This window comes from Neofelis nebulosa, chromosome 17, assembly GCF_028018385.1.
Source record: "Neofelis nebulosa isolate mNeoNeb1 chromosome 17, mNeoNeb1.pri, whole genome shotgun sequence".
NCBI classification, from domain to species: Eukaryota; Metazoa; Chordata; class Mammalia; order Carnivora; family Felidae; genus Neofelis; species Neofelis nebulosa.
Window position 1 is genome coordinate 15,790,969 of NC_080798.1, and position 24,125 is coordinate 15,815,093.

General features: G+C 56.4%; 3 protein-coding genes across 7 annotated transcripts; 1 reads left to right on the top strand and 2 right to left on the bottom strand.

The window, feature by feature from the left end:
• Positions 1–2,259: 2,259 nt before the first annotated feature.
• Positions 2,260–11,256, bottom strand: SPRED3 (sprouty related EVH1 domain containing 3). 4 transcript variants are annotated; one of them, XM_058708863.1, is made up of 6 exons: positions 10,430–11,256; positions 8,842–8,929; positions 7,495–7,663; positions 7,318–7,394; positions 4,920–5,066; positions 2,260–4,162 (listed from the first exon to the last, which is right to left on the bottom strand). In XM_058708863.1, the coding sequence occupies exons 2-6, from the start codon at positions 8,923–8,925 to the stop codon at positions 3,497–3,499; spliced, it is 1,143 nt and encodes a 380-aa protein (XP_058564846.1). In that variant the 5' UTR covers positions 8,926–8,929; positions 10,430–11,256; the 3' UTR covers positions 2,260–3,496. The 4 variants fall into 4 exon arrangements, with proteins under 4 accessions (XP_058564846.1, XP_058564844.1, XP_058564845.1 ...); XM_058708861.1 differs by having other exon boundaries at positions 8,749–8,929; XM_058708862.1 differs by lacking the exon at positions 10,430–11,256 and having other exon boundaries at positions 8,749–10,367.
• Positions 11,257–11,394: 138 nt separating this feature from the next.
• GGN (gametogenetin) lies at positions 11,395–15,358 on the top strand. Of its 2 annotated transcripts, none has more exons than XM_058708859.1 (3): positions 11,395–11,505; positions 12,326–14,260; positions 15,176–15,358. In XM_058708859.1, the coding sequence occupies exons 2-3, from the start codon at positions 12,345–12,347 to the stop codon at positions 15,291–15,293; spliced, it is 2,034 nt and encodes a 677-aa protein (XP_058564842.1). In that variant the 5' UTR covers positions 11,395–11,505; positions 12,326–12,344; the 3' UTR covers positions 15,294–15,358. The 2 variants fall into 2 exon arrangements, with proteins under 2 accessions (XP_058564842.1, XP_058564843.1); XM_058708860.1 differs by lacking the exon at positions 11,395–11,505 and adding an exon at positions 11,569–11,697.
• A 530-nt stretch (positions 15,359–15,888) lies between these two features.
• On the bottom strand, positions 15,889–23,197 carry PSMD8 (proteasome 26S subunit, non-ATPase 8). The gene is made up of 7 exons (XM_058708870.1): positions 22,820–23,197; positions 21,749–21,821; positions 21,533–21,635; positions 19,615–19,780; positions 18,490–18,590; positions 17,187–17,298; positions 15,889–16,445 (listed from the first exon to the last, which is right to left on the bottom strand). The coding sequence occupies exons 1-7, from the start codon at positions 23,180–23,182 to the stop codon at positions 16,308–16,310; spliced, it is 1,056 nt and encodes a 351-aa protein (XP_058564853.1). The 5' UTR covers positions 23,183–23,197; the 3' UTR covers positions 15,889–16,307.
• Between the last annotated feature and the right edge of the window lie 928 nt (positions 23,198–24,125).

Sequence of the window (24,125 nt, forward strand, 5' to 3'; positions counted from 1 at the left end):
CTGAGTCAGGTCACATCCCTCCCATGCTTGGAGCCTTCCTGTATCTCCATCACACTCAGGGTGAACACCAAAGTCCATGCGATGGCTTGCAAGGACCCGCACAGGTCTGCCCTCATCCCTGAAGTACCTTCCTCCTTGCTTCCTCCCCCCCCCCCCAGAAACTCACTCCCCGATGTCCCTCAGACTTACCAGACATGCTCCTCCCCCAGGGCTTTGCAGGGAACAGTTCCCCTTTATCTAGAATGTCCCTGCAGACGTCCGCAGGACTCCCTCACCATCAAGGCTTTGTCCAGATGTCAGCTCCTCAGTGAGGCATCCCTGACCACCCTGGCTAAAAATGACTGTACCCCCCTCCCCACTTTATTCTTCTCTATAGTACACATCATTTCGAACATGTCATTTACTGTCTCCTCCACGATAAAGTTCAGAAGTTTCTCGTGGGAAAGGGGTTTTGTCTGTTCTGTTCACTGCTTCATCCTCAGTGCCTGGGACAGGGCCTGGCATATAATGGGTGTACAGTAAATGTACCTGAGTGACTGAATGTGTGCAACTCAGCTGGAGGGCCTGCCTGGGACTAAAGGAAGTGGAGAAAGGATGAATTGGGTAGGAGACTGGCTTGGTGTTCAGGAAGGTGATGGATGGGGTGTATCAATGCAAATAAAGGACACAGGCTGAGACTTTGTCACAGACATTTCTTGGAGCGAATATTTCATGCCCCCTCCCCAATGACAAGGCTGGGTCTTTGGCCCCCATCCTCCCCCACCACTGCAGCCTGCACTGATAACAATATTGAGGTCACAGACTGGCTTGGAATCGAGATCAGGAAGATAAATGTCAGGGTGCCTCCCCCAAATCTGGGGGCCAAGCATCCAATCTGAGGGGCAGGCAGCTGGGAAATTGGGCCTGGGGGCTCCAGGGTCTGAGGTCTTCCTGGCTCCCAGGGTCAGCCCTCCACGCACCCCTGATTTGGGGGTGATGAAGAGGAATCATGGATCAGAGGTGGGTGTCAGCAGGGAGCAGGACCGGGAGACCTGGGAGAGGCGGTGCTGGGAGGTGGGGGCCGGGGGAACCTTCCCCGGCTCCCACCGCTTCATCCGCAGATCCCACAGCACCTTACAGCACTCTGGTCCCCGTCCCACCCCTCCCCAAAACGAGGTAGGTTAAGAATGGAGCTTCCCCCCGCCCACCACGGAAGGGAGGAGACCGAGGCACAGAGAGGGGGATGGGGACCCAGGCTGCCCCAGCCCCCGGTCCCTCCGCCCTCAGCTCTGGTGGGTCTGACAGTGATGAGAGCTGGGCAGAGTGGGGATGGGAGGGACATCCCCCTATTCTCTCACCCATCCCAGGGTCTGGTTGGGAGAGCTGAATCTCACAGGTTCCGGATGTAATAAATAGTTAATAATTTAAAGGAAGTGACAGAAGGATCTAGCCCTCTGACCCCCTTGACCTATCCCTTGAACTCCTACAAGGTCATCCAAGTCTGGGTAATGAAGAAAGGTAAGTGCACATTTCCAGATGCTTGGGACCAGATGCAGGTCCCAAGCCCACAGAGCATTGAGATTGTCTTGCTCCAAGACCTTGATCCTCCCACTCAGGCCATCAGATCTGAGGTACCCTGGAAGTCCCATCCCACTCTGGAAAGAGACCGTGGCAACCCCCTTGCCCAGAAGAGGGATCACAGAGGGCCATGAAATAGGCTTTCAAACTTCGCAAAGCAATCCCCAACTCTGAGATGGAAGGAAAGGGGTTAACAGGGCAGAACAGAAGAAGTTTGGGCTAGGACTTGGGTTCAAGGTCGGGCTTGGGGCTGAGTGCAAGGGGTGTGCATGTGTGTCTGTGTGTGTGTGTGTGTGTGTGTGTGTGTGTGTGTGTGTGTAGATCCATAGCTAGCCTAAAAAGTGACTTCGTGCACAGTGTAGCCAGCAGAGTGCAGTGTGAATTCCAGCCACACCCCCACCTTGACTGTGTGGCTTTGATTAGTGAACAGCTTGCACAATCATCTATGGCAATGCTAGGTCCTAAAGATGGGAGTGGGGGAGCTCTGGGGTAGTTCTGGAATTCAGAAACATGAGCTCAAAATGTTTGTTTTTTTACCCTAGTAAAAGGGTAGTTCTGTGAGATGCTGGGGGCTTGGACTGGGATCCTTAGGACTTGAATTCAGAAGTCTGGGACCTTGGGGTTTCAGGGGCTTATAGACATCAGGATTCAAGGGCACCAGGTCTTGGGGAGTATCAGGCTTAAGAGGCTTGAGTCCAAAGAAATCTGGGATCTGAAGGTGCTATGGCCCTGGGGCACTTCAGTTCTGTCTCTGGTATGGAGGGACCAAGGTCTTGAGCAGGGACAATCCCAATGTTGTGTAGGCTTGAGCCCTGAATTTGGGGTATCAATGGCACCTTGGGGTCTTGGGACCAGTACTCCCAAAGCACCTTGGGGTCGCTCAGGGGCTGGGGGCCAAGGGGTCAGAGGTCTGGGTTGCCATGAACATCCCATCTTCTGGGAGCTGGGCTTCCAGCTTTTAGGGAATTGAGGATCTGTGGATACAAAGCAGCCAAAGATTCCAGACTATTATGGGGCTTGAAATCCAAGTCTAATGGGTTTTGAAAAAGGACTTGGGACTAGTGTCTTGGGCCCCAAGGTGTTGGTGGCCTTCAGTACTACATAGGGGAGTACGAGGCACATCAGAGTCCCATATAGGAGATCCAAAGCTCCTGGGAACACTGCCTTGGGGTGGGTGGGTCTACAGAGGTCTTTGGTCCTTGGCTCCCAGAGCATCTTGGAGTCTGACATCTGGATCTTGGTTGGGGGGAATGGGAGAGACCCTGAGATGGGTCTCCCAAGTCATCTTGGTCAGAGAACATCTGGGCATATCCAACGACTCAGGGCATTGTAAGAGAGTTTGGTGTCTCAGGGGTCCTGGAGGCTACAAGAACATCTCAGATATGGGTGCCCCAAGTTTTAGGTGAGCATTCGGTGACCCTCTGGGGTGAATCTGGGTTCTATGGTCTCATGATCTGGGAGGAATTGTATACAGGCAGGGTCGGGTACTGGTAACTCCTGACTAACTCCAGGGCTGTAATCTGAGGGTTCATGGCGTCAGGCATGATAGGGTCTGGGTTGGTTATTTGAACAGGGAGTTGGGGTTCAGGGCCCTGCATCTCTCAGGGATACAGATGCTCTCCAGCCTGCCCGAGGTGTAGAGTGTGGGGGATGCCTGGAGTCTCCTCAGTCTAGGTCAGGGAGGGGATGGCAGCAGGATGGGGACACCAGAACTCAGGATGCCTGGGACCTCTTGGACAGACATCCCAATGAAGCTGGGTCTGGGGTCTCTCAGTCCTAGATTTGGGGTCCAGGTTCCAGGTCTGGGGTCTCTCAATCCAAACTCAAGCTCCAAGTTCCGGGTGTGCCTAGGTTTGGGTTTGGGGTCCGAACAGAGTCCAGGGTCCTGGACCCTCAATTTTGGGTCCTCGGTGCAGCTACTGGACCCACCAGGCCGTCCTCACCGTGCCGCCTCCTCGTGGCGACCCCCGCAGCCAGCGCAGCCACATCGTGCCGCGACCCAGTGGCATGCGCGCAGGGGCGCATAGCAGCAGAGGCAGGGCACCGCCAGGGAGAGGGCGGCCAGCGCGGCCCAGCGCGCGGCGGGACGCGGGTGGCCCGGCTCGCAGGCGCACGGGTCCGAGAAGTCGCCCTCGGCGTCTGACAGGCAGTGGTAGAGCAAGCTCTCGGCGCACCACAGGCAACTGAGCCGGCGCACCAGCAGGCGACCCGGGTCCGGGGCCTCCGCGCAGCGGCCACCACGCCCGTCAGCTCTGCGGCGGAAGAGCGCACGGCAGTGCACGCAGCGCGCCGACTCCTCTGCCTCCGGGGAGGCCTTGGCCGGCGCAGGGGCAGGGCCGGGGCCGGGTGGTGGGCGAGCCGGGGGCGCTGGGGGCGCAGCCTCGGCGAGAGGGGCGGGTAGCGCGGTGGGAGGCCCCAGGGCTGCACCCCTCAACGCGCCGGTCTTGGCGAAGCGCACGACGCAGGTGGACAGGGCGAGGGGTGCGGGCGGCCCAGCGCGCCGATAATCCTCATAGCCACGGCCGCCCCAGCCCGGGCCCCCTACCCCGGCCAGGGGCTCTGAGGGCTCCGGAATCCCCGTGAACGGTAGGAGCGGAGGGTAGCTCTGCGGGACGAAGGGACAGGAGAACAGGTTAGCAGGGCCTGTGACCCCCACACTCCACCACAATCCATCCCAGTCGCAGAAGACTTGAGAATCCAAAGACCCCGCCTCAGGCCTCATTCATCCTAGGAGGCTGTCCTGGGATCCTGAGTGTGTGGGTCCGGCACTGACTTCCAAGCCCTCAGCCCACTCCTCTCACAGGGGACAGAGGATATCAAAGAACAGACCAAAGGCACCAAGCCCGCACCTTAAGGACCCAGTGGTCCAGGCTTCCAGGCCTGTCCTTTCTCAAGACTCAGGAAGTCCCAGCTCCCAGATCTGGGAACTCTGGACCCCAGCCATCTCCTCCTTCAGGACGCAGGAATCTGGTCCCCAGGGAGCTTTAACCTCCTTGGATACCATGGCCCTCCTAACAAATTAAGCAGTCTAAAGAACTCCTTCCATGAGTACAAAAAACTCCCTCATATACTCGAAGATTGTCCCAGCCGTCCCCCAAACCCTTGAGTTCAGAACTCAGAACTTTCCAAAATCTTCAAGAGCGCAGGAGACACGGGAAGCCCTCACCCAACCCTCGGAAGGACCGAAGTCTCCAAGCACCCTCCCACCACGACTGCCATCAATTCAAGTCAGCCGGCCCCCAGGATCTGTTTGTGGTTTTCTTGCCCTTCTGGGGGTCTCAGCTCCCGCCTACCTCGGGGCCCAGCACCCTGCCCCACTTCACCCGGAGCCCCAGACTTCTGCTGGAGGTCAGAGGTCGCACCTGAGCAGAGGAGCGCCGGCGCTGGGGGGACGTGGCCGGCCCGAAGCCAGAAGCTGACTCCACGGTGATGATAGTGGCCGCCGCCGCGGCGGTGGGAGGCGTCTCCTGGTGGCTGTGACTGGAGGAGGACTCGCTGTCCACATGGGACTGGAGGAGATTGGCGGCCTCAGAGCCGAACCCCCGGCACAGCCGATGCCCTCACATAGACCCCCTCCCGTGGCGAGCGAGGGCTCTGTGGCCAGACAGGCCTCGGTTCAAGCCCCGGCTCTGCCACTGACTGGTTGTGTGACCTCCGGCAAGTGAGCTCATCTCTTTGAGCCTCAGTTTCCTTCTCTGCAAAATGGGGATCATAATAGTGTCTATTCATAAGGATGTGGTTAGGGCCCACTGTAAAGGGCATGAGGATGCCTGAAGTATGGGGAGACTGGAAATGGTTATTGTTATTTGACCCCCTCTTCTTATCTGCTCAGCTCACCAACCTATGGAACATCAAAATATCCTCCCTTCCCAGAACCCTTCTCCCTTGGCCAGCCAGCCACCTTCCTGCCTCATTCCCACCACCACACCTTTACGGGGGCAGCTTCACCCACCAGGAATGTTCTCCTTCCTCACCCAAACCAACCGTCCCTTACAAACGGAAACATCACTTCTCAGACCTCGGACTCTTTTCTGTAGCTTGGGGATCATTCTGACTTCATCCATTACTAGCTTCAGTAAACATTCATTGAGCACCCATGACATGCCAGGCTCACAAAGGCCACTGTGAGGACGTAAGACGGAGCGTGGAAAGTACAGCGTAACTCTCAGAGAGCGGAAAGTACAGTGAGCACTCAGTACGTGGGAAGTGTCTGCGTGATTTGGGTAGCCCCACCCACATCTTCCCCTGACCCTGGGACTCCGGCTTTTCTGCCCCGGGAACCAGTTTTGTTCTCCTAAGTCTCAGCAACTCCCACTGTTCCCAGCAAATGCCAAATCGCGTCTGACATTATGTGCATTTATTCATTCAATAAATTTATTCGACACATATTTACTGAACACTTACTGTATACCAGGCACTGTTTTAGGCATTGGAGATGCAGCAAGAAAGCAACAAAAGATCTTTGCCTCCTGGAGCTGGCATTCTAGCACAGGAGACAGGCAATATGCTAACAGGTAAGAAAATTGTCTATTTAGAGAGGAAATAAGGGAAATATCTAGAAGATGGGGAAAAAATTAGAACGGGATAAGGAGCATTGGAAGACGCGATTTTTAAACAGCTTACTCAGGAAAGGCGATATGTGTATAAAAACCCTGAAGGAAATAAGGGGACGAGCCATGTGGAAATTTGGGGAAGAGTATTCCAAGACAGAAGGAACAGCGGTGCAAAGACCCCGAGACAGGAACGTGTCTGCTGTGTAGGAGTAACAGTGAGGAGGCTAGTGTGGCTGGAACAGAGTGAGCAAAACGGAGGATAGGAGGCCGGATGCTATGGGATCTTATATGCTTTGTCCTTTACCCTGAGTGAGATGGAGCTCTGGAAGGGGTCTGAGTAGAGGAATGGCCATGATCTGACTCAGATATCAATAGCGTCTCTCTGGCCGTGTGGGGGGAACTTCCAGGCAGTAGGGAAGAGGAGGGGGGCAGTTGGCAATAGGAAGCTGGTGGGAATGCTGCAGCTGGAGGGTGAGGCTGGACATTCAAATTCTAATCATTTTGAAAGGGAGGCCAATATTTGATGACAGATTGGATGAGGGGCATAAAAAAGGAGAAAAGTCAGGGATGAGTTCAAGGATTATACCCTGAATAACTAGAAGGCTGGACTTGTCATTAATTTGTTTACTGTAAAAGATAGTTTATCTTAAAAAAAAAAAAAGTTTCTACCTTGGGGCGCCTGGGTGTCTCAGTCGGTGGAGCATTTGACTTTTTATTTCGGTTCGGGTCATGATCCCAGGGTCATGAGATTGAGTCCCGCGTGGGGCTCCGCACTGAGTGTGGGGCCTGCTTAAGATTCTCTCTCTTTCTCCCTCTGCCCCTCTCCCCTGCTCATGCGTGTACGTTCGCTCTCTCTCTCTCTCTCTCTCTCTCGCTCTAAAGTAAATTTTTAAAAAAATTTCTGCCTTTCCACACTAGAATAGAAGCTCCATGAGGAAAGGGACTTTGTTTTGTTCACTGATGTATCCCCAGTGCCTAAAACACTACTTACTGAAGGTGCTCAATAAATACCCTTGAATGAATGTGTGACCCACGACAGAATGGGAAAACAAGGATAGCTGGCATTAAGTTGACACTAACAGTCTGGGCCCAGATTTGTGTCCCCCGCATGTGGCATGGTGCCTGATATACAGAGATGCTCAAGAATGTTTGATAGAGACAGCCCCCCCGGCACCCCCAGCAGAGCCGTGTCCTGGAGGAGACTCACCGTCAGAGGGCAGGGAGTCTCTGCGGTGTCCTGGGAAGGGGAGGAGGAAGAGGAGGAGGAAGAGGGGGTGAGCGAGCCTGGGGCAAGGAGAGAGGCAGACAGTGAGCTCCCCAGGCCAGGCTCCAGATTCTCCCACCCCTCCACCCCATCCCTCAGTACCACGGCCTCACCGCTCACCTCGCCCCAGTGCAGCCAGTGCAGCCAGCAGGCTCTTCTGGAACTCGTCAGCTTCTGCGGGACTCTGAAACGTCAGCCCAAACTTGCAGTCGCCCAGGCTCCAGTGATGGAAGATGGGGTTCACCTTGTTGTAAACCAAGCCTGGCCTCAGGGTACACTCCAAGGTGGTCTGAGGGGGCAGGGAGGGGGCAGGTCAGACACCCCCTTCCAGACATGCCTGTGTCTTCCTCTTAACCCTCAGTCTATCTGCATACCTAAGCATCCCACAAATTTCATTTCTCAACCCTAGGTGTACCCTTGAACCCTGATCGACACCCCAACACCACTCCCCAATTTTATTGAGCACACCTCTGATGCTCCAATATTTCCCCCAAGCCCTTGGTCTCCACATTTTCCTTTTCCTAGTAGCCCCTTCTGATAACCCAACATCCCTCCTTCTGACTCAATAATACCCCCCCAAACATTGCTGAACATCTCAAGGTATTACTATTAATCTCCTTCTGATGCCCCAATAATCTCCCAAAACACTACCCCCAAATTCTTATCAAACTCCCATAGATTTCCCCCTCAGATGCTGGTCAACACCCTAGATGTTTCCTCATATCCTGGCCCAACGTCACTGTATTCCTTCACACCATTTCAAATCCCCCTAGTTGTTCCTTCTGACCTCGGCTCTGAGATGCAACCCATCCCCCAAGCCTTTTCAAACAATCCACGTCTTTCTACCACATCCCCAGCTGAAACTTTGACAGTGTCCTTCCAGCTCATGCCAGACAGCCCAGGATACTCCTGCTGAACCCACATATAGGACTGGAAACCCTATTTGACGCTTCCAGATGGTTCCCCACCAAATGCCTCCATATACTTAGAGCAGACAGGGGCCAGTGGTGTAGGGCCTCCTGGCAAGGATCTCTGAGCAAGATGGAGCCACAGGAGGGTTCTGAGTCAGGGGTCAGCAGGGCCCCTGTGGAACAGACTGCGGTTGAGGGAGAGAGCAGGAGCAGGGCAAGGCCAGTGAGGAGGCTGCTGTGATAGCCCTCCAGGCAACGGCAGTGGACAGGACCTGCCGAATACCCCAGATATTCCCCAAACTCCCAGTTCTTATCCAAAGACAGGTATTCACTTCCAAACCACATCCCACACCCCAGGTTGATTCTGGGCTGGGAGACGACCTGACCTCACCTCTGCACTCCCAGCCCCATCCCCTTACTTCCCCATGCCCCCACCCTACCCCCACGCCCCGGGGTGGCTCACTTTCTGGTCCCGAAGGCGCTCCCCGTGGATGACGTAGTGCCCCTGGCGGGCCCCCCCCTCGGGCCTGGCCCCTCGGACCCGACAAACGCTCACCTGGCTGAGGCCCCCGCCCCCCACAGGCAGCCAGCCCCCACTGGAGTCATCTCGGGCCATCACCACGGCTCGGACCTGAACCATGTACCTGCAGGAGGTGGGGAGACAGGGACAAAGTCAGTGAGCTCCGATCCTGCTCTGCCATTCAGCGTTCGCCCCAAGCCTCATCTCCCTCTTCTTCCCTCACATCTGGATCCACTGCACCGTCAGGCCCCGATTCTCACCTTCCCTTACATACCTGCCTCTCCCCCCACCCCCAATGCCCACCTTCTTCCAGCATGGCTTCTTTCTTCCTCATGCCACCTCTTTTCTCCCATGCTTACCTTCTCCGTATCCACCTTTTCTCTCCGCACCCACCTTCGTCCCTTTCCCCATCGTTCCCATCCTGACCCCCACAGCCCCAGTTTTCCACTTCCCTTCCCCCTCCCTGCTCTTCCCCTATCAACCCAGTCTCCTTCTCATCCCTCAGCACATTCCCACAGCCCCACCCATCATTCCCCCTCACAGCTGGGTGCCTGCGCATATGTATTTTCTTAGAGCCCATCAACTCAGCTCCAGATCCCCCTACGCTGCCTCCACACTCGGCCGCCCAGGCCACTGGCTGGGTGAGAAACCCAGGCTCTCTTCCCCCCACCCCTTCCCGGATTTATGAATGAGACCGGATGCAAAGCTCACTGAGTCACCCAGCAACGGGAGATGGGCAGGGAGCAGGGAGAGAACCAGAAATGGCCAGAGAGAGGCCGAAAGGGAGATGGAGGCAGAGGAAGCCAGAAACGGACGACCGAGACACAACCAGAGTGCATTTCATTCACAAAAATCAAGCCTGCTCCCTCAGGTCCCAGCCCATGGAAGGCAAGGGAGAGAGACTGAGGGGAGGTGGAGAATTGATCCCTCCTCCTCCCCCTCCCCGCCCCAGCATCCTTCAGAACCATCTTACCCCGCCCCCCAGCTCAGGGGACGTAGCCCTCCGCCCAGTAATCGTGATCAGCGTCCAGCCCCTCACTACCACCTAGCGCAGGGACCCTGGCGTCTGAACCTTAGGGACCCAGGCAGCGAGCTCTAGCCCCTTCCCCCACCTGCAGGCTGCCGGTTTTCCCCAGCCCTTCGGGAGGGTAAGGGGCGGTCGCAGCGCCCCCAGCCCCCTTTTCTCAATGGGATGGGATTTTGTGAATGAGCAGTCACGTGATGCTGCTTCCTTTGTCCGCCCGCCTCCCCCGACAACAGGTGAAGCAGAGAAAGAGGGCAGGGGTCCCCCAGGGCCTAGCTGGGATGGGACGCGGGGATTTCTGAATGCCCTACGCTCCCCACACATCTGTTTCCCTGGGGGAGTGGTCCCCAGAGTTCCTCAATGGTAGGGGTCCAGTTCGGAATTTTATGAATGGGGCGTCTTCGGAGAAGTCCAGGCCCCCAAATGGAGACTGATACCCCAAATGGCTGCCGCGCAGTTTAGGGGCCCCCAACCCCTTGTCCTTCCAGCCTCGGTCTGGGGGCGCCCCGGTGGGCAGGAGGAGCAGCGCGGTCCTGGCCGCCCCCTCACCGGGACAGGCAGTCTGTCAGCCCCCGCCCCCTCGCCCCCCTTGGCACCTGCCTGGGAGGCTCCGGCCGGGCTCCGAGCGGCGGCGACTTGGCCTCCTCCTCCTCCTCCTCCTGTTCGCTCCGGCTCCCTCGCTGGCTCCGGCGGCGCTAGAGACGGGCACCGGGAGCCGGGGCGACGGGGGAGGGAGGGGGAACCTGGAAGATGGGTGAGGGGGAGGGGGCGGCTTGGGGGAGGGGTAAGCGCGAGGCGGGCGTACTTGCCCGCTGGGTCCTAGAGCCCGCCACTGGCTCCAGCGAACAGCCCCCCAGCCCCCATTTTCTCGGGATCCAGAGAAGATCACCCCACTTTCCCACTCATCCGCGCCATTGATCCCTGAGGATGGGGAGAAGGGTCCGGGACATGGCCTGTTCTCAGGGTTCTAAAAGGTGAGGGTCTGCTCTTTGGGTTCTAAATGGGAGGGGCTGACTACCTGGTAGGGATCGAAAAGGGGTGGGGCGAGAAGGGAGCCTTCGCAAGGGGGCGGGGCCAGAGGGCCTTGGGAAGGAGAGTCGTTGAGGACGCCGAGGGCGCGGACAAGCACTTGCGTCATGGAAGGGGCGGGTCCACGGTGGTTGAGCCTTCTAGGCAGGCCTGAGGGAGGAGAGGGTCTTGGGAAGAGATGCAGTGGGGGTCCTTAAAGGGCGGAGTTTAGAAGTAAATTGCCTTATGGGCGGAGCACATGAGAGCCTAAAGGGAGGAGCTACGTTGCGGTGTCCGTAACGGGCGGGGCTTCGAGGGAGGGAATAACGAAGGGGGCGGAGCATTTATAAAGGGGAGGAGCTAAGGACAACGTACTAAAGGGGTGGGGCCTAGGGCCACAAGGTCTGGGGGCGGGGAGGAAGACAGCGGAATATTTCAAAGGGAGATCCAGGTTCATCAGGGGCCGGCCCCTTGCTGGCTCACAGGAGGGCGGGGCCTCGAGCCCGGGGGCGGGGCCTAGATCTCGGGGTCCGCCCCCGCTGTCTCGCCCACCTGCCATCACCCGCTTTCACCCCCGTTCTTTTCGGTTATTTTCTGCTACGGCCGTTCCCCGCCCTGCCCTGGGCCCAGGGGGCCGCGGTCTGAATTTTGGTCGGCTGGAGGAGTCGGTGAGTGGGAACCTCTGGGCGAAGACGGGGCCAGGGCGGAGCTTGGGGGAAGGGGTGGGGCCTGAGTGTTGAAGGAGGCTGGTAGACCAGGAGCCGTAAAAGTTTAAGAGTGAGACCCGAAGATCTGCCGCTGCCTGGGAAGAGGGAGAGACTCAAATGATCGTCACAGAGAGAGGGATCGGAGGGTTAGAGGTGAGGACTGAAGGGTTAGTAAGACAAGAATACCGCGGAGGCGAGGCCAGGCCGGGGCGGGGTTGATGAGGCCCGATACACAATCGGGGGCGGGACCAAAGAGCATGGGCGGGGCTTGGGTCTCCAGAGCCAGGTTTGAAGGCCTGGAGAGAAGCTTGAACTCCTTGCAGGCTTTGTAGGCTACTGAGCACCATCATCATCACTGATGTGGCCTGACAGACTGACAAAAAAGCGGGCAAGACCTGTGTCTTAGAGCCTGGAGACCGGGGACATGGCCAAGGTGTAGGGATGTGACCTGAGGGACAAGCCGGGGTGAGGGTTGGGTGGGGGGAACAGGGACCGAATCTGAGTACACTAAGAGGATGGAGCCTAAGTGTCTGAATAGCAGCTGAATGGGGCCATGAGGGGGAAGGCCTGACAGCAGCTGAATGGGCGATGGGGAAGAAGGCTTGAGCCTCGAGAGTCAGAGAACAGGAATGCAGCGAGAGACTAGTGACAGACGAGTGCCTGAACGGATCTTGGAGCACAGGGGAGGGTCTGGCGCGGACGTGTACGACCAAATACAGTCAGCCTCGTAGAGTCCCCACAGTTTGGGCGGACTGACTGGCGGAAGTTTTTCCGATCACAGTCCCCGACCTCCGTCAGAAATGGGGAACGTGCAGTCGGAGCCTTCCGCGGGCGGAGGCTCCCGAAAAGAGCAGGCCTCGGACCGCTCCTCTGACTCCCGCCGTACATCCCCGGTGGAGCCCGAGGTGACCCCCTCCTCCCCGGCCATGCGCCTGGCTCGAGGGCTGGGCGTCTGGTTCCCTGGCAGCTCCGCGCCCCCGGGAATCCTGGTACCCCCGGAGCCCCAGGTCTCACCCTCGCCCCTGCCCCTGACCTTAGAACTGCCCTCGCCAGTGACGCCCCTTTCAGAGGAGGCGGCTGCGGCCGCGGTCTCCACACCACCCCCGCCCCCCGTGGGGACCCTGCTGCCCGCGCCGTCTAAGTGGCGAAAACCCACGGGCACTCCGGCGCCGGTGCCCCGGATCCGCGGTCTGCTGGAGGCGAGCCATCGCGGCCAGGGCGATCCTCCGAGCCTTCGTCCACTGCCGCCGCCGCCGCCGCCGCCCCGGCAACGAACTGGAGAGGACCCCGACTCTCTCCCGAGGGCCCCATCCCCTAGTCCGCCCTTCTTGGCGCCGCGGAAGCCGCCGCCACCGCCACCGCCACCGCCACCGCCACCTTCCGACCGGCAGCCCCCGGGCCACAGAATCACTCCTGCTCTGGCCACACCCGCCACAACCCCCACAGAAAGCCAGGTGGGGCACGGCAGCGAGGGTCAGATGGCTAGGCGAGCCCGCAGAGGGGCACCTCCCCAAGCAGGAGAGGGCGAAATGGCCCGGCCCGCGGTCTCCGAGTCTGGCCTGAGCCTGCTGTGTAAAGTCACCTTCAAGTCAGGGCCCCCTTTGGCCCCTGCGGCAGCGTCGAGTTCCTCAGCTGCCAAAGCCTCGCTCGGGGGCGGGGGCGGAGGCGGAGGCGGAGGAGGAGGACTCTTCTCCGCTGCCTCGGGTTCCATCTCTTACGCCGAAGTCCTGAAGCAGGGGTCTCTGGCTCCTGGGCCCTCTCGACCCTCGGCAGAGGTCCCTCGGGAGTCTCAAGAAGCAGAAGGCGGTAATGGAGACGGCGAGGGGTGTTCTGGACCCCCCTCGGCGCCTGTGTCCCATGCCAGGGCCCTTCCGCCGCCACCCTACACCACCTTTCCAGGCTCGAAGCCCAAATTCGACTGGGCGAGCCCTCCCGATGGCGCTGAACGCCACTTCCGCTTCAACGGAACCGGCGGCAGTGTCGGGGCGCCCCGACGGCGCGCGGCCACGCTCTCAGGGCCCTGGGGCTCCCCACCGTCTCCACCAGGGCAGACGCACCCGGGTCCGGGGTCCCGGAGGCCTGCACCAGCCCTGCTGGCGCCGCCTATGTTCATCTTCCCGGTGCCCACCAACGGCGAGCCTGCGAGCCCCGGGCCAACAGGCCCACAGGAATTGCTGCCACCGCCGCCGCCCACGCCACCGCCCACGCCTCCTCCCGCGCCACCGCCCACACCACAGCCGCCGGTGCTCCAGCCAACGCCGCCGCCCGTGACCCGCCCTCCCACCCCAGTCCCGGGCCACTTGGAGTCGACCCTGGCTCCCGCCCCGGCTCCCATTCTGCCCCTCGCCTTGGCTGCCGACCAGGCCCCGGCCCTGGCCCCATCCCCGTCTCCAGCTCCCACCACAGCGGAGCCAACGCTGCCTGCGCCCGCGCCCATCAAGGCCCGCACGCGCAGGAACAAGGGTCCCCGCGCAGCCCGGGGTGCGACCCGCGCGGCGGGCGCCCCCGGAGATGGTCCTCGCGAACGTACTGCAGCCACCGTGACTGACAGCGGAGGTGGAGGGGGTGGTGGCGGCGGGGCTCCTCCAGCAGGGATGGCTAACACGGGCACCACTCGCCACTGGCCGCCCTTCCAGGTGCTTAACTCTTGTCCCTGCAAGTGTTACTGCCGCCACCAGCTGCGTCATCGCCGTCTACCACGCAACGTATCTGCCTGGTGAGGGAAGGTCGTCGGGGTGTAGGGAGGGGAGGGAATACCTCTTAAAAGTCCTGAACCCGACTTTTCCTGGATAGAGACCCATTCAGCTTTGGTGTCCTGACTCCAGCTGAACCATTACCCTTCCCTTGGCTGTATCTCAAACCCAACTGAGTTCCAATCCCCCGGGGGACCTAGAAGAAACTTGACACCATCCTGACCCATGACAAGGGAGAGGGAACACCTAGGCCCAACCTCTTGGTATCCAGATCTCCAAGCTGACCCTTGCCCCTGTGACCTTCTGGAGCCATCAGGGAGGGAAGCTGGTGCCAGCTGGCCTGATCCTATTCAAGGCCTTGACCCTGTCCTGAGGGCACCAAGAAGGACCATGTCCCAAGCTTTTCAGGGAGAGGGGCAGAGGGGAGGAATGCATGCCTCCAGAAAAGTCCTGGCCTAGCCCCTGGCACTCCTGACCCCTCCAGCCTCTTCTCCTGACCTAAGGCTTTGGCAGCCAGAGGGCACTGATGCCCCAGTCCTTGTGCTGCAGAGGCTACACCTGAGTCCTTAGATCCAGAGAGCATCCTTCAGTTACACCTCTTCCACCCCCCTACACACACACACACACACACACACACACTGAATCTCAGGATCTGGTCATCAGGGTCCATCTGACCTTGGTTCCTGAGACTCTGAATCACTGGCAGACCCTCTGCTCTGGATCCCTTGGGGTTCAGTGGAGGCAGGACAGGTTGAGGGGATGCTCAGAACACAGTCAGCAAACCTTAGCCCCCCTTTTAAATTTGAATGGATACAGCCTTGCCCTAGACTGTTTTGATGCTCAAACATGGCCCCTCATACAGATGGGGAAAGTGAAACCTATAAGGGTTAAGGGCCTGGCCACATGGCAATGCCCTGCTGATTCTACCCTCCCCCTAGGCTGAGCACGCCCACCAACCACCTGAGCGAGCCGCCTTGGGTTGCCACCATCAAGCTGGCTGGCTCCCTGGTGGCTGGGCTGGAGCACTACGATTTGCAGGCCACCCATTCCAACTGAGTGCAGTCTGCTCAATGCCCTCTGCCTCCCCCTCCTTGACAATAAAATAACCATCTAGATATCTAGCTACCTGTCAGTCACTTGCTTAGGGTCGAAGGGATGGGATCGGGAGGGCAGAGGTCTCCATGAAAGCAGCACATCCTGGAAACAGGGAGACTGGACCCAGAACAGCAGAACGGAGGTTCCATTGATCCAGCATCCAGACTGATGGGCCCAGAGGTGAGACAGTCGCATTACCCTTAACCCCATGAGCTCCATTTGAGCTGATCGGTGCCAAGTTCAGATGTTCAGCACAAATCACTCTGGAAAGCAGGGGTGATCATTCCATTTTTACAGCAGGGAAAATGGACTCGGGAAGACTTTGTTGAAAATCCCACATCCCACAAATGGCTCAGCCAGATTTGGACTCTGCCTTAAAATACCTTCTCGAGAACTTCAAGGCAGGAGATACAGGCTGGGGGCGGTACAGGAGGTCGTAAGTCACAGCACTGGCTCAGGAAGGGTGGGAACCAGGGCAATCCCAGGCTAGGGCCCACACCAATGGTTCCACAGAGGTCTCAAACTGGTAGCCCACAGACGGGTTCCATTTCATAGGTCATTTAACAAACTGGTTTAATTAGTTGCAAACATTTTTAAAATTGTGATGCTTCACCCCCTTCGCTGAAAAACTCGAGCCTTAGCTTGGCCTCCCTGTATGTCCACGGCTGGCTACTACCGTCCCTCTGCCTGGGACCGGGGCTCCTTCTGCAACTGGGCCCCTGCAGTGGGCAGCTGTTTTGAAACCCTGAGCAATGGCCACTGGACAGAGGCTGACCCAACAGAGGGTTATCTCAGACCCCAGAGGGCCCCCCAACTTCTAAGTTCTTCAGAGATAAGGAACTTGTCTCTCCATCATTCCGCCCGGGGAGACAAGGGCCTGGAAGAGAGAATGTCAATCCACCTTTATTGGGGGGAGCCCTGCACTGCAACTGCTTTAAATAACGTAAGCCCTGCCCCACCCCAGCCCCTGATGGCTCAGACGATCATCTCCAGCTGCCGGGCATACTCGATGACCTGTTTGGCCAGTTCCGTGGAGGGGATGGTGGTATCTTCTGGCTTCTGCTGCTGGCTGGCAAAACTGTAGTAGTTGTTGAGGCCCAGAACCCACCCTCGCTGCAGAAAGGGAAGGATGACAGATGGGTGGGGTGATCACACAGGCTCCCTCCCCACCCCATAGAGCCAGCACGAACCGACATGGGCCTGCTGGTACTCTACCCTACTCTGCTCTGCTCTACCAACCTACTCTACCCGCACAACTCTAGACAGATAACTTCACCTCTCTGTGCCTCCGTTTCTCCGTGTTTGAGACACGGACTCTGATCACACACCTCCCTGGGTCTGCTATGAGGATTCAGTGAATCAACACCTCTAAAGCACGGAGAAGTGTTTGGCCCAGAGTAAACGATCACTAAAGATCAGTTGTCACCATTGTTCGAGTTCAATTCCACCTCTTCCGCTCTGCTCTTGACCCTGCTCAGTGACTGGGGGGAGTACACCACATGCATAAACCATCTCCAGGGGCACTGCTCCTGCATAAACACCCCAGGCCGAGTGAGGCAAAGTCTAGTGGAGAAAAGCTGCAACCTCCAAGGAATTCTGTTAAGGACAACAGCTCAACAGGTATCACGTGTCCACCTCCACCTCATGCCAAGTGCTGTGCTCATCCCACATGTTAAATTCTAGCTCCACTCTACAGATCAGGAAACTGAAGCTCAGGGAAGTTCAGCAACCGGCCTGAGGTCACACAGATGGATTTCGACCTCAGCAATCCTGCTCCAGTGTCCCTCTAGGCCATCCCACCCTGCTGTGAGCACACCCCTGACCCCACGGCCCCTTGCCCTATACCCCAGCCACCTTCTTGGCGTAGTCCGTCATCTTTTTGGGTGTGTTGAAGAAGAGGATCCGGGTGGCCTCAGTGAAAAGGATTTTCTCATAGGCCTTCTCGATGCACCCAGCAATTTCATCCCTGGGGAAAGATGAGACTCTCATTACTGAGCACAGACAACTCTCCAGGCCTTGTCCTCCCCGGCCTGACATGTGTGAACTCTGACCCTTCAGTTCAGCACTGATGGCTGGAACATGCTACCTGCCCCGTTTAATCAAGGCTTGGAGACGGGGAGTAGCTTGACCAGAATTGCAAAGCCAGGGCCACAATAGGGTCCAGAGCTCTCAGACTCCTGGGCCCACACTCTGAATCCCACTCTCAGCCATGAGGACTTCAGACTGTCTGAAACCCAGCCTGGGATTCACGTGAGAGGACCTCTTTACAGAACGCTCCCCCACCCCCACCAACACACACACAAGGGTGCTGTACCCCATTTCTAGATCTGATCCTGAGAGGGTTCCCTGCTACCACTGTTAAGAGGTACCAAGATCAACACTGAAGTAGAAAAACAGCCGAGGATCAAATCACTGAAATGAAAGGAGGGGTCAGCGCCGGGGCAAAAACAGTGACAGGGAGTGTATGCATCCATTTCTGAGGCATTTTATCTCCCAGACCAAGTGGTAGGTAAGCAGACACTCATTATGTCACTCCCTGTTCATTCTGGAGAGCCAAAATATTAATTGCAAACAGCTTAAACTCATTAAATCCCCTCTTCACTCCCACCACATCTCTGGGCTTGGTTTTGCCATCCAAGAAATGGAAACCCAGCTCAGTCTGGCACTTTGCCTCTATGAACTAGCTCCACCACCACCTGGACCCTTTTATTCCTCAAGGCACATGGAAATGTCGGCCCACCCGCCCGTGCGATGTCTCTTGTGCACGCAGCAACCCCTGAGGGGCTAGTGGGACTTCACGGCCCCTTTCTAAGGAAGAGGAAACCGAGGGTTCCACAGTTCAAGTGATCTGAGGTGAGGTCACATGCCTCGCGGGCTGGAGCACTTCTACGACAGGCTTGCTTCTTGTCTGCCGAGCGCTGTCCGGGTGCCAAGCCCACCCCTGGATCTGACACATATGGGCACATGGATTAACGGCCCAGAGTAAAATGAGGGCTGTTTTCCACAATCTCATGACAAGTTCCCGTTCACAGAAAAGGAGAACCGATATGCCCAGCTTCCCCAGATCACAAATGGCCAGAATGGGATTCAACTTGGGGCCTTCTGACTCGAGCCCCAGCTCTCTCCGAACCCCACAGGACCCTGGCCCCTCACGCACCTGATAGTGTCAAGCAGGATGTCAATGAAGAAAGTGTAGCTCTCAGCAGGGATGTTGCCTTTGGCCAGGAACACCTTGTTATAGCTGCCCTCCATCAGGTACTGTAGAGGTGGGGGTGGGCAGGAAAAGAGGATGAGGAAGAGGTAGCACAGAGGGCTACCAGATGAGGCCCCACCATATCCCCAGTGCCTTCATAATCCCCTCTGCTAGAACACCCTTTGCCATACAGTCATGCATTCCCCAGGCAGACTGGACACGTCCTCTTCCAGGAAGACTTCCCTGGTCTGTACATGTACACACACGTACACACACGTACACACACGTACACATACGTGCACACACACATTCCTTCTCCAACCTGCCTTGGACTGGTAGCTAATTATCTTATCTATCCTCCAATCACAGGAGAGACAGAGCTGGATCCACCCCAAGCTCATTCCTCCATTCCTTTGCTCTAGCTGTGCTGCCGGCCATAACTGCTCTCTCTCCCATCCTCCCCGCCAACCCCAACAAAATCCTCCCGTGAGACCTCAGCTCTAGGAACTCCTTCCTAACCTCAGGTACTAAGGCTCTCCCCTGACCGTGCTCACCTTGTTCCAGAAATACTGTCCTCTGCTTTCCCTCAGTCATGCCAGGCACGTTTCTGCCTTTGGACCTTGGACTGGCTGCTCCCTCTACCAAGACCACTTTCCCCCCAGATGTCCGTATGGTTGGGTTCTTCACCCCTTTCAAGTCTTCCTCGAATGTCACCTTTTCAGCAAGGCCTTCCCTGACCACCTTATTAAAAAATTCACCCCTGCCCCGACTCACCACCCTCCTTGCTACTTTTTCTTCATAGCACTTAACACCTGACAGACCACATAAATTAATCTTTTTTAAAAAATCTTTTTATGTACTGTCGGCTTCCTCATCTGAATGTCATGCCCACCAGATCATGGATTTCAGCCTGTTCTGCTTGCAGTGGTCTGAAAACCAACCCAGCACATGGCTGGGGCTCAACAGCTGTGGACAAATGAGCAAATGAGCCAACAGCAGGTGAACCCTGCCCATTCCTCCAGGAAGTCTTCCCTAATGTCTGTGCCTGCACCACCACCTTCACACCTGCCCCTCCCATTGCCCCCTCACCTGCTCCAGGGACACAGGATGCTTGATGTACACATTGGTTTGGATGTCCTTGGCAGGCAGCCTCTCCAACTCCGTGTGGAACTCAGCCACCCGGTTCTGGGACAGCAGGAAGAGGAGGTTGAGGCCCAAGAGCTGGTGCATGTAGGCTGACTCGGGGAGCTGCTCCCTGTGGACCAGGGTGGGGGAAACAAGGTAAGGAAGGCTTAAGTGCCTAGGAGCCCCGCCCACTCTAGGCTCCAGGGACCCTGATGATGGCCCTGTGCCGTCTCCTTGGAGAAGTATCAGGGCCTTGGTAGTCAGATGAAACTGAAGCCCAGAGAGGCATGAAGTCACAAGCCACATGGGCCCAAGCAAGTGATTTTACTTCAGTAAAGTGACTTGGCCTCAGTTTCCCTAACTACCACAGCATCCATCTCATAGAAGGTGGGTCAAACGCATAAGGGTTAAGTGAATTAAATGACTTAATCCAAGTAAAATATTCAGAACAGTACTTGGCTACAAGTAAAACGATCAGAACAGTACTTGGCTAAAATAAATATTGTGTGAACGTTAGCTACGATTATGATATTAAGAATTATCATTCTTCCTTTAGGGGGGAAAATGAGCCTTAGGAAGGTGAAGTCATTTGCACAAGATCACATAATCAGGAAGTGGTAAAATGACTTTCAAACTCAGGTTTGCCTGACTTCTGATGTCAAATTCTTTTTTTTTTCTATTACTTTTTTTTAAGTTCATTTATTTTTGAAAGAGAGGCAGAGAGCAAGCAGGGGAGGGACAGAGAGAGAGGGAGACACAGAATCCGAAGCAGACTCCAGGCTCTGAGCAAGCGATCAGCACAGAGCCCGACGCCGGGCTCGAACCCACGAAATGCGAGATCATGACCTGAGCTGAAGTCGGACACCCAACCAACTGAGCCACCCAGGTGCCCACCCCTTTTAAGTTTATTTATTTTGAGAGAGAGTGCAAGCAGCGGAGGGGCAGAGAGAGAGGGAGAGAGAGAATCCCAAGCACGCTCTGAGCTGTCAGTGCAGAACCCAACGCGGAGCTTGATCCCACGAACAGTGAGATCATGACCTGAGCTGAGATCAAGAGTCAGACACTTCACTGACTGAGCCATCCAGGCACCCCTGATATCAAATTCTTCATCATTAATCCACTCAGGCACCATTGAGTTAAAAATCATTAAGTTTTATATTCAACACATATCCAGCAAATCCCTGCTCTACGCCCAGCCTCATGCTAGGCAGTACTGGAACACAGCAGTGACCAAAATCCCTCTGCTTTTAGGAGTCCAGTGGGAGAGACAGATGCAGGATGGGGGGGGGGGGAGGGAGCAAAGTCAGAGGGGTCAGGGCTGATACAGCATCAGAGGCCACAGGAAAGAGTTTAGTCTGGAGCCTGAGGGCTATGGAAAGCCATCACAGATTCCAAGTAGGGGACTGACATTGGTCAAAATTTAGTATCACAAAGATTCTACTGGCTGCCGTGAGGGATGAATCCAAGGGGGCAAGGCTGGAGCCAGGGCAGGTGAAAGGTGACAGGAGCGGGCAGTGGAAATGTAGTGTGGGAATGTGGAGAAGGGAACAGATTGGAGGCCAACAGAGACTGGATGGTACAATCCCAGGATAAGGACCTCCAGGGCAACCACCTGACCCTGCAGCCTCTGGAGACACAGCTAGGCAAACAGGGAGTTCCAGGGTGAAGGAAGATGACCTGAGTGGCTGGACCAGCAGCGATTTAAAAAAGCACCTGCATGGCTCAGTCAGTAGAGCATGCACGACTCCTGATCTTGGAGGTTGTGAATTCAAGCTCCACAAGGGGTGCAGAAATTACTTAAAATTAAAAAAAAAAAAAAAAAAAAAAAGCCTACCATATAACTCCCTGCCCCCACCCAACGAGGGGCAGGACCCATCCTCACTTGTAATCAAAGTAGTAGCATTTGAGCTGGGCCATGTAGCGTTCGAAGGAAGGGATGTCCTTGCGCAGGATGCTCCACTGGGCCCCAATCTCCAGAATGTCACCTGTGGGGGACAGAGCAGGCTCTCAGGGGGTGACTGAGTCCCTCTCCTGACCACCATTCCTCCCATCACCGCCAGCCCATCACCCCTCCCCACCAACCCCAGTTGACACTCACGGGCCAGAATGAGCTGCTGTTTGGTCAGTTTGGTCCCTGTGGTTGGCAAGAAGTTGAGCTCCAGCAGAACCAGCTGACAAGGAGAGCAGGGAAAGAAAACCATGGGACTGCAAGAACAGGCTACTTATATTTTCTAATCCTTAGTTTTCCCACCTAGGAAATGGAGCTAATCATCATCCCTGACTCATAAGGTTGTTGTGAGTTTTAAAGGAGTCAGTCCTCATAAAGCACTCAGAACAGGGCCTGGGCACACGGAGTGCCCATTTAGGAGGACCTCATGGTACAATTATTAATAGCCCCACTAGGTAAACAGGAGACATACTTCATGCCTGACTCAATGGAATCAAAGGGGTGGGGGGACACTAGCACCTTCAGTTCTTGTTAGACCTTTCCCACATTCTATCAACTCCCATCCACCCTCAGGTCTACACCAGGGAGGGAGGGGAGCCAACATCCCCCCCCATAATCCAGCCCACATCATTCCTTATCCGACACACCTCGCTCAGGGACTTGGTCCAGCCCACAATACTTGTACTCTTTCACAAACACGGTTAGTCTGAAGCGCCCTGGGCACCATTCTGGTCCTCTTCTATAAGAATCTTTTTTCTAGGTTCAGTCCTGCCTTCAAAACTCAGCTGCTCCCTCCCATCCCCACAGATGCGTCCCTAATCTCCAGATCTCCGATCCTGACTTGGTCTGGTCTAACCATACACCCCTCATCTCAGGCTTCCTTCATCACCCTGTCCGGTTCTCATTCCCCACCTGCTTTCGTCAAGAACCCACCCGCCCCCGCCATGAGAAAAACCCCGGTACTCTCAGCTAGGCCTCCAAACACCAAAACATTAACCTTTCACTCGGTTGTACCAAAACGTTTTCCATCACACCTCCCCCCACTGTGGGGCCGTATTTGATCCGTTCCAAACCTCTCTCACTTCTTCACCCCTGTAAGCCCGCACTTTGGCAGTTCCGAATCCTTCACCCTACTGGATCCCCCTGCCCGCCCTGGTCTCGCTCACGGCCGGGAACTCGGCTGGGTCTAGACCCCTCGTAGAGGCCCCCGCCGAACCCTACCTTGAGACGGCCCAGCTCTTCACCGCACTTGCTAAGATTGGGGCTTTTGCGGTTCCACTCGCCCTTAAGTTGCTCGTACATGCCGGCCGCGACCTGCAGGACTGCGCCCGAGGCCGCCGCAGGCCCTGAGCCCGAGGCGCCGGGCGACCCGTTCACCGCCGCGGCCGCCATCTTCCGTGATGCGGCAAACCTCCTCCCCGACTTACGGCAGCGACGCCTAAAGCCTCTCGCCCGGCGGAAGTGGGGCCGAAAGGTGGAGCCCAGAGCCGGGGGCGGGGCTACGGCTGCCGGCCCCGCCACGCCGCGGTTAGCGTTCCGTGGCTCTCGGGGCGGTGCCCTTGGAGCCCGGCCCTTAATGAACATGTCAGTCAGAGCTCCGCCTCTGCTGTCATTCAAGATGGTGACCGGAAGTTCGCTCCTGCCCTAACTGACAATGGCAGCGGTCGCAACGACTCCCCCACCCGCCGTAACCAATATGGCTGCACTGGCTTCAGCCTGGGCGTTCCGGACCCTGCTTTTCGGTCTTCAAGGTTCCACCTTCACAGAAGCTCCTCTAAGCCAGGAGGGGGCGATGGTAGAGCTCTGTGCCATCATTTCCATTTTATAGATGGTAGCATCACTGCTGCTAGACCTTGTAGCTTCTTTTTCCTGCCAGTTTGCTAAGGGATAAGCACTAGATTTTGTTGCTTTAGTTTGTATTAACATACTAATGAAGTTGAGCATCCTTCCTGTTTATTGAACATTTGGATTTCCTCTTTGAAATTTTTTTAAACACTTCTGTGTTTAAGTTTATTTATTTTTGAGAGAGAGCGCAAGCACAAGTGGGGAGGGGCATGTTGGGGGGAGGGGAGAGACTCTGTCAGTGCGGAGCCAGATGCAGGGCTTGAAATCCTGAACTCCGAGATCATAACCTGAGCAGAAGTCGGTAATTTAATGGACTGAGCCACCTAGGACTCCTCCTTTTTGAAATTTTTGGTGTGGTCCTTTTCCTATAAGTTTTTAAGTACTTCTGTATATTGCAGATAAAACCTTTTGTCTGTTGCGACTATTTTTTGGTCTATTGTTTATTTTCTGAATATACATTTTTTACTTATCTTTTGCTATGCAATTTTTTAACTTTATTTTTGAGAGAAGAGAGAGTGTGCCAGTAGGGGAGGGGCGGAGGGGGGGGGGAGGTAGAATCTGAAGTGGGCTCTGTGCTGATAGCAGAGAGCCCAACACGGGGCTCAAACCCACCAACTGTGAGATCATGACCTGAGCTGAAGTTGGGTGCTTAAATTGACTGAGTCACCCAGGTGCTGCACTA

What these genes read in the sequence shown, in the direction of transcription:
- SPRED3 (XM_058708861.1), bottom strand. Translation starts at nt 8,925, where the DNA reads ATGGTTCAGGTCCGAGCCGTGGTGATGGCCCGAGATGACTCCAGTGGG. An exon ending in AGCGCCTTCGGGACCAGAAA is followed by an intron (nt 7,664 to 8,748) that starts GTGAGCCACCCC and finishes CTGCCCCCTCAG; the next exon opens with ACCACCTTGGAGTGTACCCT. An exon ending in GCCGGCGCTCCTCTGCTCAG is followed by an intron (nt 4,163 to 4,919) that starts GTGCGACCTCTG and finishes TTCGTCCCGCAG; the next exon opens with AGCTACCCTCCGCTCCTACC.
- GGN (XM_058708859.1), top strand. Translation starts at nt 12,345, where the DNA reads ATGGGGAACGTGCAGTCGGAGCCTTCCGCGGGCGGAGGCTCCCGAAAA. An exon ending in CCACGCAACGTATCTGCCTG is followed by an intron (nt 14,261 to 15,175) that starts GTGAGGGAAGGT and finishes CCCTCCCCCTAG; the next exon opens with GCTGAGCACGCCCACCAACC.
- PSMD8 (XM_058708870.1), bottom strand. Translation starts at nt 23,182, where the DNA reads ATGTTCATTAAGGGCCGGGCTCCAAGGGCACCGCCCCGAGAGCCACGG. An exon ending in TGCTACTACTTTGATTACAA is followed by an intron (nt 19,781 to 21,532) that starts GTGAGGATGGGT and finishes CCTGGTCCACAG; the next exon opens with GGAGCAGCTCCCCGAGTCAG. An exon ending in ATCCTGCTTGACACTATCAG is followed by an intron (nt 17,299 to 18,489) that starts GTGCGTGAGGGG and finishes ATCTTTCCCCAG; the next exon opens with GGATGAAATTGCTGGGTGCA.